Below are 12,737 nucleotides of genomic sequence, written 5' to 3'. Positions count from 1 at the left end.
ACATAGAAAGTTCATAAAATCCCCAAACGCTCTTTACGCAACAGGTGCTGTCAGCAGCAAGGTGTGGCAGCCACACGTCCGCCTCACCTGAAGAATGCTAAACAGTATTGACACAGCAAGCGTTCCACTCATTCTTCCAGGCCTGTAAATATGTAGAAAGGGTTTTAAATCGGCCGCGCCCACGGCAGGGACTATCAGGGACTATTCACCTTCATCTTTAACCATCAGTAAAACCGGCGTCAGTCTGATCACACACGTGGGTCCACTGGTCCCACATCTTCTTACATAGTCTCAAAAAAGAAGATTGAAATCAACAAAAAAACTCTATTCAGACCAAGGCTGGTTGTGTGGTCACACATCTGCTCCAGGACGGATCATGAAAAGTTGGGCCCCTGGCCACAGATGTGGAAAAGGCCCCATCGCCCCCATTTGTCGTCAGCATCGCTGTGGTTGTTCTGTGTTTATTTGTAGTTTTGTGACCACCGAGTCATTTTGTGGGTCTTCATGGCCCTTTAAGACCTTGACTTACATGTTTGGTGCTTTTCTTGTGGTCAAGACTTTCAGCGATTCACGTTTGACAGCTCAATGTTGTTGCTTCGCAAATTAACCGACCATTTATTAGTTTCTACCTAAAATATTAACAGAACATGTTTGTTCTCATCCTGGTCACATGAGGATCAACAGTAACAGCAGGAGAAGAAAAAACATCTGTGCCCTACACTGTTTTTCTTGACCCGAGGAGATCTCTACCTCACGTCAAAAACATGCAGTTTGCTTCTCTGCCAGCAGGTGGAGACACTTCTGTTCTCAGCTGTTTTCCATTTTCTCTAACCCCCAGGTCTTCAGTTTTACTGAACCGATACTAAAAATACTCTATATAAAACAGGTCTGGGACCAAAACCCATTAGTGCCGACAGGGTGCCTCACTGACAGCTCATCACCTGCTGGGGGGGACAGTTGAGGAGTCAATGTGTATGATCTGCAGGTTCATTTGATTCAGCTGCAGGTGTTTTGGCAACAATAGGAAGGAAAGCAGAACAGTGCAGCTATCAGGTCCACCTGCAGATCACAGCACTGACACATGATGTCCTGTACAAATCAAGGGTCACACTGGGTCAGGAGGTTAGCACACGCTGCACTGAATCTGACGTGAGGGAACACATTTGGGAAAGGTGACACCTGCTGGACAGCACAGGTAGAGACACGTCCGTACCAACTTATAAGACTTTAAAGTCAAGTAACAACAGAACACTTCACTGTTTTTAACCTTTTGTTTTATTTGAAAGATCATGCAGTGCACTTCCAAGGCGGGAGCTTATCACTTCCGACGATACACATGAACGAATACATTTGTAATTGCCTAGTACAAAACATAACTAAACATTACTGAGGAATGTAAAATTAAATAGTGATAGGAAACACGTGTGCAATGCCACTACTGCTGCACTGCAGATCTGAAAAGGCCTGATAGAGGTTGAAGTTGTCTGTGACCCTGTCGTGTAAATATTAAAAAAAAAAAATAAAAAAAAAAAGTGGATCAAGTATCAAACCTAAAACAAGACCAAAAGCAATAAATTACTTTTTCAAGTGTGTGGGGTGTTTACTGCGAGAACTGAGGCGGCATGGGGTAGGGCACCAGCGGGGGAGGATGTTGCTGTGGAGCCTGTGCCTGCGGGAAGGGGAAAGGGGGGTGACTCACGCCGTTCTGTGCGCCCCCCTTTCCGGGGCCGAACTGCGGGGCCTGGAAGTTCTGGCCTCCGAAGGCTCCTGTTTGGTTGTTAAAGTTGGCCTGTCCATTGCTGCTGTAGCTGCCGCCGCTGAAGCCGTTACTGCTGTTGTTGCCCCCATACCCTCCGTTCTGAGTATTTGTGCCAAAGGCTTTGTTCTGTCCGTTGTCATACCCTCTACCGTTATCCCTGTCCCTAAAACTGCCAAAATCACGTCTTCCAGAGGAATACCTATCCCGGCGGTCGTCTCTATAGTCGCCACCTCTGCCCCCCCTTGAACGACCTGGAAAACAAAATAAAAAAAAGCTTCTTAAATAAAATAATTTAGACTTTTAACCAAAGGCTGATACCAGAAAGCCCAAGAGACAAACTCATCCAGCAGGGAAAAACAAAAAAAGAAAAAAAGGCTGCAGTTCACAGCACGGTTTCTGTGTCTCACCAATTAGATTTACCTCCTCTGTCCTCGGCCATCTGGAGGAGCTTGGGGTTGATGGCCTGGTTGGCCTCCCGCAGCACAGAGATCAGGTCGCCGGCCTGCCTCATGTTGTTCGGGGTGAAGAACGTGTAAGCTGTGCCTGTCTTTTGGCTACGAGCTGTTCGGCCAATGCGGTGGATATAGTCCTCTGAGTTGTTGGGGTAGTCAAAGTTGATGACAAATTTCACATCTTCAACATCTGTAAGATCGTGTTGCGGTGTGGCAAAGAGGGAAAGGAGGACAGCACAAGATGTGTGCCGGCACCACCACAACAACCAAACCAAAAACAAAGTTAGTACTGACATGAGGTGGGGGGGGGGGCCTGCTAAAACCCACAAGGCTGCAAAAAAACTGACATTAGACAAACCGAGTTAGTCCACGGGGAGACTACGGTGGGAAAAGAGAAACGATGCACACTCCAGTACTTCTAATCCTGTGAGACTAATAAAACCCTTCCCTCCCTCCTGTCAAACCAAAGAACGGATCAGAAGTCTTACCATTTTTTTGGAGTATGCATTCACTAGTCCATTCCCATTGCAGCACACGCCCCACATATTGTCAATGGACCCTCGGGTCTCCTACACAGCACTATACTGCCTCCTGGTGTGCCTGACTAGAACTTCACTAATGTCCCTTTGTCAACCAGAAGTTTGCTACAAAGCTGCAGTGTCTCGTGCCAAGAAACCGTAGATGTGAACCAATTTGCAGGATGCCTACAAACAGTGCATCCCCGCTCTCGGCAAGGCAAAGACTTTTCCAGACCCAGTGTTCACTTGATCATAATGTCTCTCGTTGGCAGGTCTCGACATGACTTCGACACGCAGGCGAGGGAGGAGTGTGCGCTTGGATTTTGTCCAACTGTGTCCAACTAGCATGTCCCACTGTCACCAAAAGCGCCAGTAGCCATGTCATTACAGAGGTGAAGGTATGACTGATCGGACAGCCTGCTCTTCCGACAGAAGTTTAGGGAACTGCAACATTAACGCCACCCATGCTTTACAACAGGTCTCATCAACAGAAAGCACCTTCCAAATGACTAATACAGCTTGCAATGCAGGGCCCAAACATACATGCAAGACAAAAGGAGACAGTGTAGCTGGGCTTTGAGCTGGGACAGTTACAGAGCCTGGGTGTGTGAAGCAGTCCAAACCATTGCCAGAGAACAGACGAGCGTATGGGGGAGGAACTGTGGCCAGCCCTTAACTCGCCCCCTCCGTTTTAGGCAGGCCAGCACGTTATGCTGCACTTGGGCCTGGTCACCTCTGTATATCTGCACGACTGGGAGACCGTGCCTCGCCAGTCAGGACACCTCCAAGAGTCCTCCTTCCCCCTCTGGAGACCTGGGCTTGTCATGCCAAGGCCCTGCCATACAGACTGCTCCTTCAGGTCAGGGGAGAAACTCAGAAAGAAGCAGAAGAGTTAAAGAAAGCAAATACACTTTCTTTTTGAAATACATTAAGAGTGCAAGACAGTTTCAGGGAGGATACTGACCTAGACCCCTGGAGGCAACGTCTGTAGCAATGAGAATGGGAGCCTTCCCAAATTTGAATTCTGAAAAAAATTACACAAAACCAGGTTAAGATGAGGTGCAAAGCACAGATTAATCAGTGAGTTAAGTGTGTCGGAAGTGGATTCTCACCATTAAGAACCCAGTCTCTTTCCTGCTGGCTCTTATCTCCATGGATTCCCATAGCTGGCCACCTACACAAAGGGAGGACTGAATGTTAGTACATACCCAAACAGGAACAGTCATGTTGCGGCTGGATCTTTATCGTTACTACTTACCCATCCCTCCTCATCCTCCTGGTGAGGTCATCACACCGCCTCTTTGTCTCGACGAAGATGATGGTCTTGTTCTCTTTCTCGCTCATGATTTCCTCAAGCAGTCGGATGAGTCTGAAAGGAGACGGCCGATCAGTAAGCGAAGGTTTAGAAATCACGTAAAGACCCAGTCACCATGCTCGTGTTACGTACTTGTTCTCCTTCTCTCCGTCATTGCAGACGTCCACTATCTGCAGGATGTTGTGGTTGGCACTGAGCTGCAGAGCCCCGATATTGATCTGGACGTACTCCTTCAGGAAGTCCTCTGCCAACTGGCGGACCTCTTTAGGCCAAGTCGCACTCCACATCAGAGTCTGACGGTCCGGCTGCAAAACAGCACAACAGTTAGCTACACAGAAGACGTGTTAAGTCAAACTACTAACGAGAAGAGTTTTAAATGTGTGCAAATGTAGGAAAAAACCGTCCAAGGACACTTACTCTGATTTGGTCAACAATTTTCCGGATCTGGGGCTCAAAGCCCATGTCCAGCATTCTGTCAGCCTCGTCCAGAACAAGGTAAGTGCACCGACGGAGGTTTGTTTTTCCTGCCTCAAGGAAGTCGATGAGCCTCCCTGGAGTGGCGATGCAGATCTCCACACCTTGAACAGAGGTCGTCCGTTAGAACCGAAACTCTGAATAATCGATGCGTGACAGAGGCAGAAATGAGCAACAATACCTCTTTCCAGGTCACGGATCTGGGGTCCCTTGGGTGCTCCTCCGTATATACAAGTGGACTTGAGGCGAGAAGCTCTGCCGTATTCTGCAGCCACCTGTTGCACCTGCTGAGCCAGCTCACGGGTCGGGGCCAGAACCAAGCACTGCCAGGAAGAAAATTATACCTTTTTAGTGAGCGAGTGGACAGACAGACATTACACACATCGTCATGACTCTTATTCCAGTGGACAAATTAAATCCAGAGGTTCTGCCTCCGTCACTGGAAGTTCTGAGCTTTAAGTCAGTTTCTGAGCTATAAAAGTCATTACATAGGGAAAACACACACACACACACACACACACACACACACAAACACAGTTAATAGTAAATTAAAATGACTCACAATGGGACCATCTCCACGTTCCAGGAAAGGCTGGTGGTTGATGTGCACAATCGCAGGCAACAGATACTGCAAACCAAAGACAAGACACTGGGATCAGCAGGGGCCGATGTAGTTTTTGTCTCCACCGCGAGAAATTTCAACTGTCAGCACTTACAGAAAGAGTTTTGCCAGAGCCAGTCTGTGCAATTCCAACCATATCCTTGCCACTAAGAGCCAGAGGCCAGCCCTGAGCCTGGATGGGTGTTGGTTCAGTCCAGTTCTGTTTGCTGATCACGTCCATCACATAAGCTGGAAAAACAAAACAACAGTTAACCGAGATGAACCAAACTCACTTTGTGACACTGTTTCTCCAACCACCTCGATCTTACATGGAAAGTTGGCCTCATGGAACTTCATGATGGGATTAGGGCATTCCCTCCCCTTGAGTGTAATGGTTTTGGACCTCCGGTACTGGTCCACTTCTTGCTACAAGAGAAAAGAGAGAAGCAAAGTTAGGTTGAGCTGTTATATAACCACAGCAGGGAGCTGTGTTACGTAACACACGAGACACGTGTTTTACCGGAGCCCTGTGAGCGACGTCAGGATGCTGCTGGTAGAAGTTCTTCTCAAACTTCGGGAGCTCGTCCAGGTTCCAGTGCTTTTTCCGAAGCCGGTCCCCCGGGTTGCCGAACTTCCCTCCGCCTCCCCCGCGGTTGCCACCAAAGCGAGGAGGCCCGCCGCCATAGCTGCGGGTAAAAGAACCGGTGTAAAGGTCAAGACTGGGCCCAAGTAGCTTTTTCACAGAGGCAGCAGCATTTGAAGAAGAGTCCGGACTGAACTGCGTCATTTCCAGCTGCCATCTCCTGCCCAGCCAGCAGAGGAACCACCGAACAGCAGCCGGCATTTTGTGTCCGCCACATGGCGACGAGCCGACTAGCGTTAGCATCCCGACACCGCGGGCTCCACCGGGCCCGGGCCGGACACGAACACACCGTCAAGTGTGCGCGACCGAACAAACACAAACTAACGTCTAAGGCCAAGATTGTGAGGCTGTTTCCGCTGAGACGTGACGCCAAGTCGGCGCTGACGAAGCCCGGACACGAGGCCGCTCGAGGCCCCGAGCCAGAGACAACGGGCTCGGTTCACCGGCCCACACAGGCCCGGTGAGGGTAAATAAAACCCATCACCTACCGGTTTTCTCAAAACAGTGGACTCTGAATCAAAGCGGGACCTTAAATAGCGTTTATTATTTTTACATCTAACGCCATTGTTCCGCTAATCGGCTCGGTGTGTCGGCCATTTCAACAAAACCCGCCCGGAACACCAGAAAACGAACTTACCCTCTGTCCCTGTCTCGGTCTCTGCCGCGGTCTCTGTCGGAATATCCAGGCATTTTATAAACAAACGGTAAAAAATAAAAAAGATAAATACTCGCCGAGAAAGAAACAAACCGACCGGCGGCGATGCTGAAATGCCGGTAACGTCGAAACGAGGCCCGGCTTATAAAGCGATAGGAAGGCCCACTTCCGATGTATTCATCCGCCGCGCTCAACTCCAGCTCCTCGCGACTGAAACAAACAAACTTTTAAACTTTAAACTTATAATTTTTCTAAATTCAACATCTGGAGCCTTCACTAAAAACACGCGATGAAGTGAGTCAGAACAGGAAGGAGGACACGGGTGAGGTTTTAAGGAGAAAAATCGAACAACAATAGTTGGTTACGATTAAGTTAAATCCGAAGTTTAATCCAAAGTTTTATTCATTCCCACGTAAAATAATAAAAAAAAATCACCATCCTATAAAGAAAAACCTCCAAAAAACATTTTCTAGTTTTTCTTTTTCACAAAATGTTCGATTATTACAACAAATCTTGGCGGATGGATATGTAGAGACAGAAACCGGTGATCCGGCTCTGACTGTGCTTCCTATGACGGTAAATGACGTCATCAGGGCCAACCCAAACATCGGACTATTTTTTTCCTAGTGTGAGCTGTATGATGAGTGAGCAACGAAATGTTAAGAAATAATTCTATATTTTTTTTTGTGTACAACTTTTATATTAATATTCAAAATGCGTGAGAAAAATGAGGTTTATTCCAGAGGAAAAGAAATAGGTCCTGTTTTGCCACTTTAAAGACCAGTGAGTCTGTTTTGTTTCACATGGTTATGGGATCAGACACATAACAGAAATAAATCCTTGAGTTCTCTATGAAAGCAGCCAAAACACATTTACATTGAATTTATAGTTATATTTGCTATTGACCGTGTCACTTTAAGGACAGTGTCAGTGAACTAAGCATCATTATATCCAAGAAATACAGATGTTACCTGAACTTTAGTCCAGTTCTGCCGCTGTGTTAATGGTCTAAATGTTTAATACTGTGTTTCCTTAGTATGATGCAGTTGCGTCTTTACAAAACAACAGAAATCGTACTCGTTACCCTGTTTACAAACAGGTCATTGTCATTTTAGCCAGTTTTCCTGCACCCCCCCCCCACCCCTGAGCCATCTGCCAGACATTTTAATCTGCAGTGGTATGAGTGGATACACAGTGGGTGGTCGGGGGACATGTGCAGCATCCCCCACTTGACATTTATCCTCAGCCAACATGGCACTAACAAGCCCCTGATAAATTACTCTAATGTAAACAAATGCTGCAGTGAACTCGGCTTGAAGAGCTTCGTGACAACTGTTTCAAAATAAAAAAAGAGGTGGAAACACATCTCTGTACAAGGTCTTACATTGTTAGACAAAAGGCAAGTTTAATTAGAACTAATTACACACAAAAATAAAATACTCTTACAAAATGATAGTGTTAACATACATCAAATTGCATCAGTCAGCTATGAGAGATATAGTCCTGCTAGTGGATCATGCTATTTAAAAAAAACAAAACAAAAACAAACAAAAACAAAAAGCGGCATCTCTCAACGTTGACTTGCTTAATCAAAAGTTCGGTTCCTCGGTGAGAGGCAGCTACAGGGGGAAACTGCTGAGCGACGTAGTGAAGGAACAGACAGTAGGGATGTCAGCTTGTGCACCGGACTCAAACGTGAAGGTTCATCTGGCACAGAAGTCACCATTTAAAATACAACATGGCAACCTCGTTCTGCTCGTGTGCAATTCCTCTTTTCAGTTCGAGAAAAACTGTGTTTCTACTTAAGTTAAAGATAAATTACAGGTTGTTTTGATCCACATAAATGAACAATATCTTATTACTGTACAAAAGCACCATCTGAGGACACCTTCACTTTGCATACACATAAAAGAATGAAAATGAACTACTTTTTGTTGTTTTTTAAAGTGTATGCAAAAGGTAAGAACAGTCCACGGTCGTAGAGATTGCTAGACAGGCAGCATCATTTGAAAACATTCAAGAATTTCATCTTTAATCATAGAAAACAACCCCCACCCCCTCCATTTTTTTTTTCTCTAAATAAAAACATCACCGTGTAAAAGCAGGCGTTCGTCTCATTCACGTTCAACCAAAAGCACATATGGAAACATGCAACAATAAGTGTTGTGTTAATGGTTTGCTGTGACTTTTCAACATTCAGGGAACAAAGGTCCGAATTGGCTTCTCATCGGTTTTCAAATCAAACAACAGAACTACCTACACATGACATCTTCCTGAGAATGCCGAGCTCTTGGTTTTACTTGGAAACGTTTCGGGGGGCCACGAACATTTAATGAGCACGAGTAGTGTCTTGTGCACTTCAAGCTGTAGTAAGCTTGTCGATATATAAGACAAATGCTATTTAGCACCACATGGCTCGAAGGTAGTGGGTTTCCCCCCCCCCCCAACAACAACATTACTGTGGACTTTGGACTCTACTGTGGGAAATGAATGGTGGATTTCATGTGTGTGATGTTAATAAAGCCCCACTATAAATGACGAAGTGTTAAAAAAGAGTAACAGGAGGGAAATGTCACACCACCATACACAGCTCCAGGATGAAATCAGTGGAATTTAAAGGGTCTGCTCAATATTTGCAAAGATTCATTCATTCAAAAAGTTTATTTTATGGCACTCAGAGGACATTGTGATTTGAAGATTTTTTTTTTTTTGCCCTTAAGACAAACCTCTCCTTGTACAGCATGAGAGAAGTTACGTCAAGAAATAAACCACAGCACTGTTTGTGAAATTCAGTCAGGCTTAATTCTGTTTTCACAAATTGTTTTTTTTTTTTTTATAATTTAAAACAGTAACTTTTAACATTTAAACTATTTTATTCTTCTGAAACAATGAAAAGGGGTTTCTGAAATATACCAGCAATAAATTATATATATTATATAGACTATTGTTTCTTTTCAGTTCTCCCTGTTATATAAAAATAACACATTTCAAGCTATTCATTCATTTATTCAATTTCAAATAAAACTGCTGTCAGCCGTGGGAAATAATTGGGTGTGTTTTGTGGGAATGCAGCGAGGTCCCTGCTGTGTCTTTGGAGAGGCCTGTAAACAGTCGGGCTCTGCCTAATTCAGTCTCATCGCCTGCACAACTTCCTTTTCCTCCGGCCTCGGCATTACCGACGACTCCGAGGTCCCGAACAGTCACGCACGCTCTGTGTCCAAATCTAGTGTTTCCAAGTGGTTGTGGTGACCAGTACTAACCCTGTACTCATGCAAACAAACCGTCGTGTTAATGTCGGTTCAGAGTGGACCGACCTTGTGTTCTGTTGGGCAAAATGGAGCACTGCTACATGGACAGAGTCTATTTTTTAAATGCTAAAATGAACTTAGAAAAAAAAATGGATAGAGCCAGCAAACTTTGCAGGTTCCACGAGTTAGTAAATAGTCTGAGTTATTAGCAGCTCAAGAGATCCTCAATGATAAAAAGACATGGAGGAGGGCTGGAGGGTCTGGAAACCCAGAGTCAGGTGACATTTTCTGGTCCTGCCCGCCCACCCTCCCTTTGCTTGGCCACATGTTCCCGGGCAGTGCGGGTGTCCCTGGGTGAAGCAACCGTGGATGACCCTCCCTCCCTGTCGGGCTGGATTGGAGGGGGGAAAGGGGGTCACGGCCAAACCAGGTCGCTTCTAGTTGTTGCTGATCTCTACCTGCATCGGTGACTCACTCTACAGCGAAACCGCACGTCTCCTCGATGGCAGTGAGCAACTTGTCGTACAGTTTGTCGTAATGCTCGTAGGGAGGGATGTCGATCCGATTGAAACTGGGAAAACAGAAGCGCAGGACAGATTTTAAAACCGTGATTTACCACTGACAACGTAAAACTTTGCTGCTGGTTCATGTGGCCAAGGAAGATAAAGCTGAACCCGCTCACCAGGTGTGGGCTTTGGGCAGGTTGTTGGTGCTGGCATCGATCTGGTGGATAGTAAAGAGTCGCGGACCCGCAGCACCTGAGGAAGAAACAGTCGTTAAGCAAAAACAGCCTCAACACACTTTTTTTGTCAATATTCAACAGAAAGAACTAACAGTGCAGTCGGACACACACACACACACACACACACACACACACACACACCCCATTCTGTGATTGGACGGCACAATGAGCGTAACAAAGACTACACCGATGATGTGACAACAGCTGCATCACCAACCTGAGCCTGGTCAGATCCCGTTATTCACATCAAGCTGTTTCACAGGTTTCATATATGCACAGCCACAGTCCGCACAGCTGTTTACCTTGGAGGGCCTTAAAGCCCTGCAGGGGAACTCTGGAGGAGCCGGTGACAAACTGCAGCAGCCGGGCCCTGCGCTCCTCATCGAAGGACTCCACGGCTTTCCAGAACCATTTGACTATGTTGCTGTCTGGAGTGCAGTGTTTGAGCCGCGTGTTGGACTTCCAGTCGTTGATGTCGATTTTACCCAGGCCGCAAACGATCAACTACAGGGAATGAAATCATTTCAGTATGTTCCAACTACCTGCACCCGAAGGCGAACGGAAGCTGAAGACATTAACGTACCTCTAGCTCCTTCTCATCAAAGGCCTTGAGCAGGTGCTGGGGGATGACCTCGTTGAAGCCCTTCTGCAGAGCCAGGAACTGGGCCTCGATGCCTCGCAGGAAACGCCAGTTGACGTAGAGCCGGACGTACTCCTTCTTGGTGTCCTGGGTGACAGGGATGCTCTTACCGTTGGGCTTGAGCTCATGCTGGATGATCTCTCCGTAGGCATTGTGTTCTACGCAGAAGGTGTGGTCCAGCACACCGGTGATGTCGTTGTCCCTGAACCGAGAGAAACATTTCAGTTTCTGGTGAATTGATTTTATAATATTCTATGCTATTTAAAAACCCTAGGGGGCGCTGTCTTCACATCTGGTGTATGTTGTGTGGACAAGGAATACTAGTGTTTTAAATCCTGGTCCAAAACACACTTCTCTTTCATTTCCACAGAAAAGTCAATACGGTTATTGATTTGTGTAGCGACGAGTGTTGAACATACAGGATCCAGACAAGGCTGTTGTGCAGGTCGGGGTCGACAGACTCCATGTCGTCCAGGGTGATGGGTTTACCCAGCAGCTGTTTGTAGAAAGGCAGAGTGAAGCCTCCGTCTATGTAGTGGCCGTGGAACACTGCCATTCCCATGATCCGGCCCACAAAGTGAAAGTACGACAAGTGCTCCTGCCGAGACGAAACATTTTTAGTTTCCAAATGAACAGACTGCAGAGTCTTTCAAACATGTTTGGGCTGAGACCCAATTCTCCCCCCAGACTATTTTTAACATACACTTGGAATTTATTACTCAGAAGAAGAAGAAGAGATCACAATAGTCATTTCCAGTAAATTCCCCTTTGACAGACACAAGGAGTAAACAAGCGAACAGCAGCGTCTCAGTGCAGCAGTAACAAATGACTTCACTCGAGGGGAAATCTGTTCACGAGACTCATGTCTGCATCGGTTAAATGGACCAACTCCAGCCCAAACAAACACAGGGAGTGCTGGAGTTGTGTAACATCAGAAGACCCAAGTCTCTGAAAGCGTCTGAACTGGTTGGAGAATCTGAGCTGTTGGGTTGAGACATTAAGGGTCATGGGAGCTGGGATGGCAGTGCCGTGCAATTCAGCCCCAAACGTTATTTGTTTTTAGCAGCGACTGTGACTCACGGGGTTGACAGCAGAGTCCGGGTTAATCTGCAGCGTGTAGATGTCGTCACGGGAGTACTGGAACAGACCGTAGTACGGGTTCAGCATCTCGTGTGACAGCAGATACAGCCACTCCCTGCAAACAGTTCACCACACGGGCAGGAGGCAGCAGGGGAGGAACAGGAGATATCAGTTACATCCTCAGTGTTCAGAGTGAACAGAGGAAAAAAAATGTAAATTTGAATAAAAAAAACAAAACTTTGGCTGAACTTTAGACCACCAAACAGACAAAACAACAGTGAGTAACCTGTTTAACCTGTAGTTTAGTGCTCGGCCACTAGGAGGCAGAGCTGTGTGTAAGAAGTTTACAGGCCGATGGCCTCTTACCTCGCCACTCCTCCGTAGTCAAGCCCCTCTTCACCTCTAAACTTCACCATCAGCCTTTTCCACAGGTCCTTCGGCCTCATCTTCATTACCTGTCGATATGACTCCTACAGTGCACACACACACACACACACACAAACTTCAGACCTCACCCTGCTGCATTTGCCCTAACTGCTAATTAAAACATCATATTAAACATCCATCATCCGACTCTTTTTAAAGGAAGTGACGTTAAAAAGCTCCAAAC

The 12,737-nt window shown here is 46.4% G+C and overlaps 2 protein-coding genes across 3 annotated transcripts in view; both read right to left on the bottom strand.

The window, feature by feature from the left end:
- Positions 1 to 1,257: 1,257 nt before the first annotated feature.
- On the bottom strand, positions 1,258 to 6,561 carry ddx5 (DEAD (Asp-Glu-Ala-Asp) box helicase 5). 2 transcript variants are annotated; one of them, XM_026325085.1, is made up of 13 exons: positions 6,400 to 6,556; positions 5,640 to 5,805; positions 5,449 to 5,545; positions 5,235 to 5,368; positions 5,081 to 5,146; positions 4,700 to 4,841; positions 4,462 to 4,622; positions 4,177 to 4,349; positions 3,988 to 4,098; positions 3,842 to 3,903; positions 3,694 to 3,753; positions 2,180 to 2,401; positions 1,258 to 2,010 (listed from the first exon to the last, which is right to left on the bottom strand). In XM_026325085.1, exons 1-13 carry the CDS (start codon positions 6,450 to 6,452, stop codon positions 1,601 to 1,603), a joined length of 1,857 nt encoding a protein of 618 aa, XP_026180870.1. In that variant the 5' UTR covers positions 6,453 to 6,556; the 3' UTR covers positions 1,258 to 1,600. The 2 variants fall into 2 exon arrangements, with proteins under 2 accessions (XP_026180870.1, XP_026180871.1); XM_026325086.2 differs by having other exon boundaries at positions 1,837 to 2,010; positions 2,167 to 2,401; positions 6,400 to 6,561.
- Positions 6,562 to 7,797: 1,236 nt separating this feature from the next.
- The window catches only part of smurf2 (SMAD specific E3 ubiquitin protein ligase 2), a 40,704-nt gene continuing 35,764 nt past the window's right edge, over positions 7,798 to 12,737 (bottom strand). Inside the window, exons 13-19 of the mRNA XM_026324412.1 lie at positions 12,494 to 12,597; positions 12,128 to 12,242; positions 11,467 to 11,645; positions 10,991 to 11,249; positions 10,710 to 10,911; positions 10,348 to 10,423; positions 7,798 to 10,236 (exon numbers count right to left, since the gene is read on the bottom strand). Of these exons, the coding sequence (XP_026180197.1) occupies positions 10,137 to 10,236; positions 10,348 to 10,423; positions 10,710 to 10,911; positions 10,991 to 11,249; positions 11,467 to 11,645; positions 12,128 to 12,242; positions 12,494 to 12,597 (1,035 nt within the window). The 3' untranslated portion in view covers positions 7,798 to 10,136. The remainder of the gene's footprint in view (positions 10,237 to 10,347; positions 10,424 to 10,709; positions 10,912 to 10,990; positions 11,250 to 11,466; positions 11,646 to 12,127; positions 12,243 to 12,493; positions 12,598 to 12,737) is intronic.

The sequence above is a fragment of the Mastacembelus armatus genome, chromosome 8 (genome assembly GCF_900324485.2).
Source record: "Mastacembelus armatus chromosome 8, fMasArm1.2, whole genome shotgun sequence".
NCBI classification, from domain to species: domain Eukaryota; kingdom Metazoa; phylum Chordata; class Actinopteri; order Synbranchiformes; family Mastacembelidae; genus Mastacembelus; species Mastacembelus armatus.
This window is presented reverse-complemented; position numbering and strand designations above follow the sequence as displayed.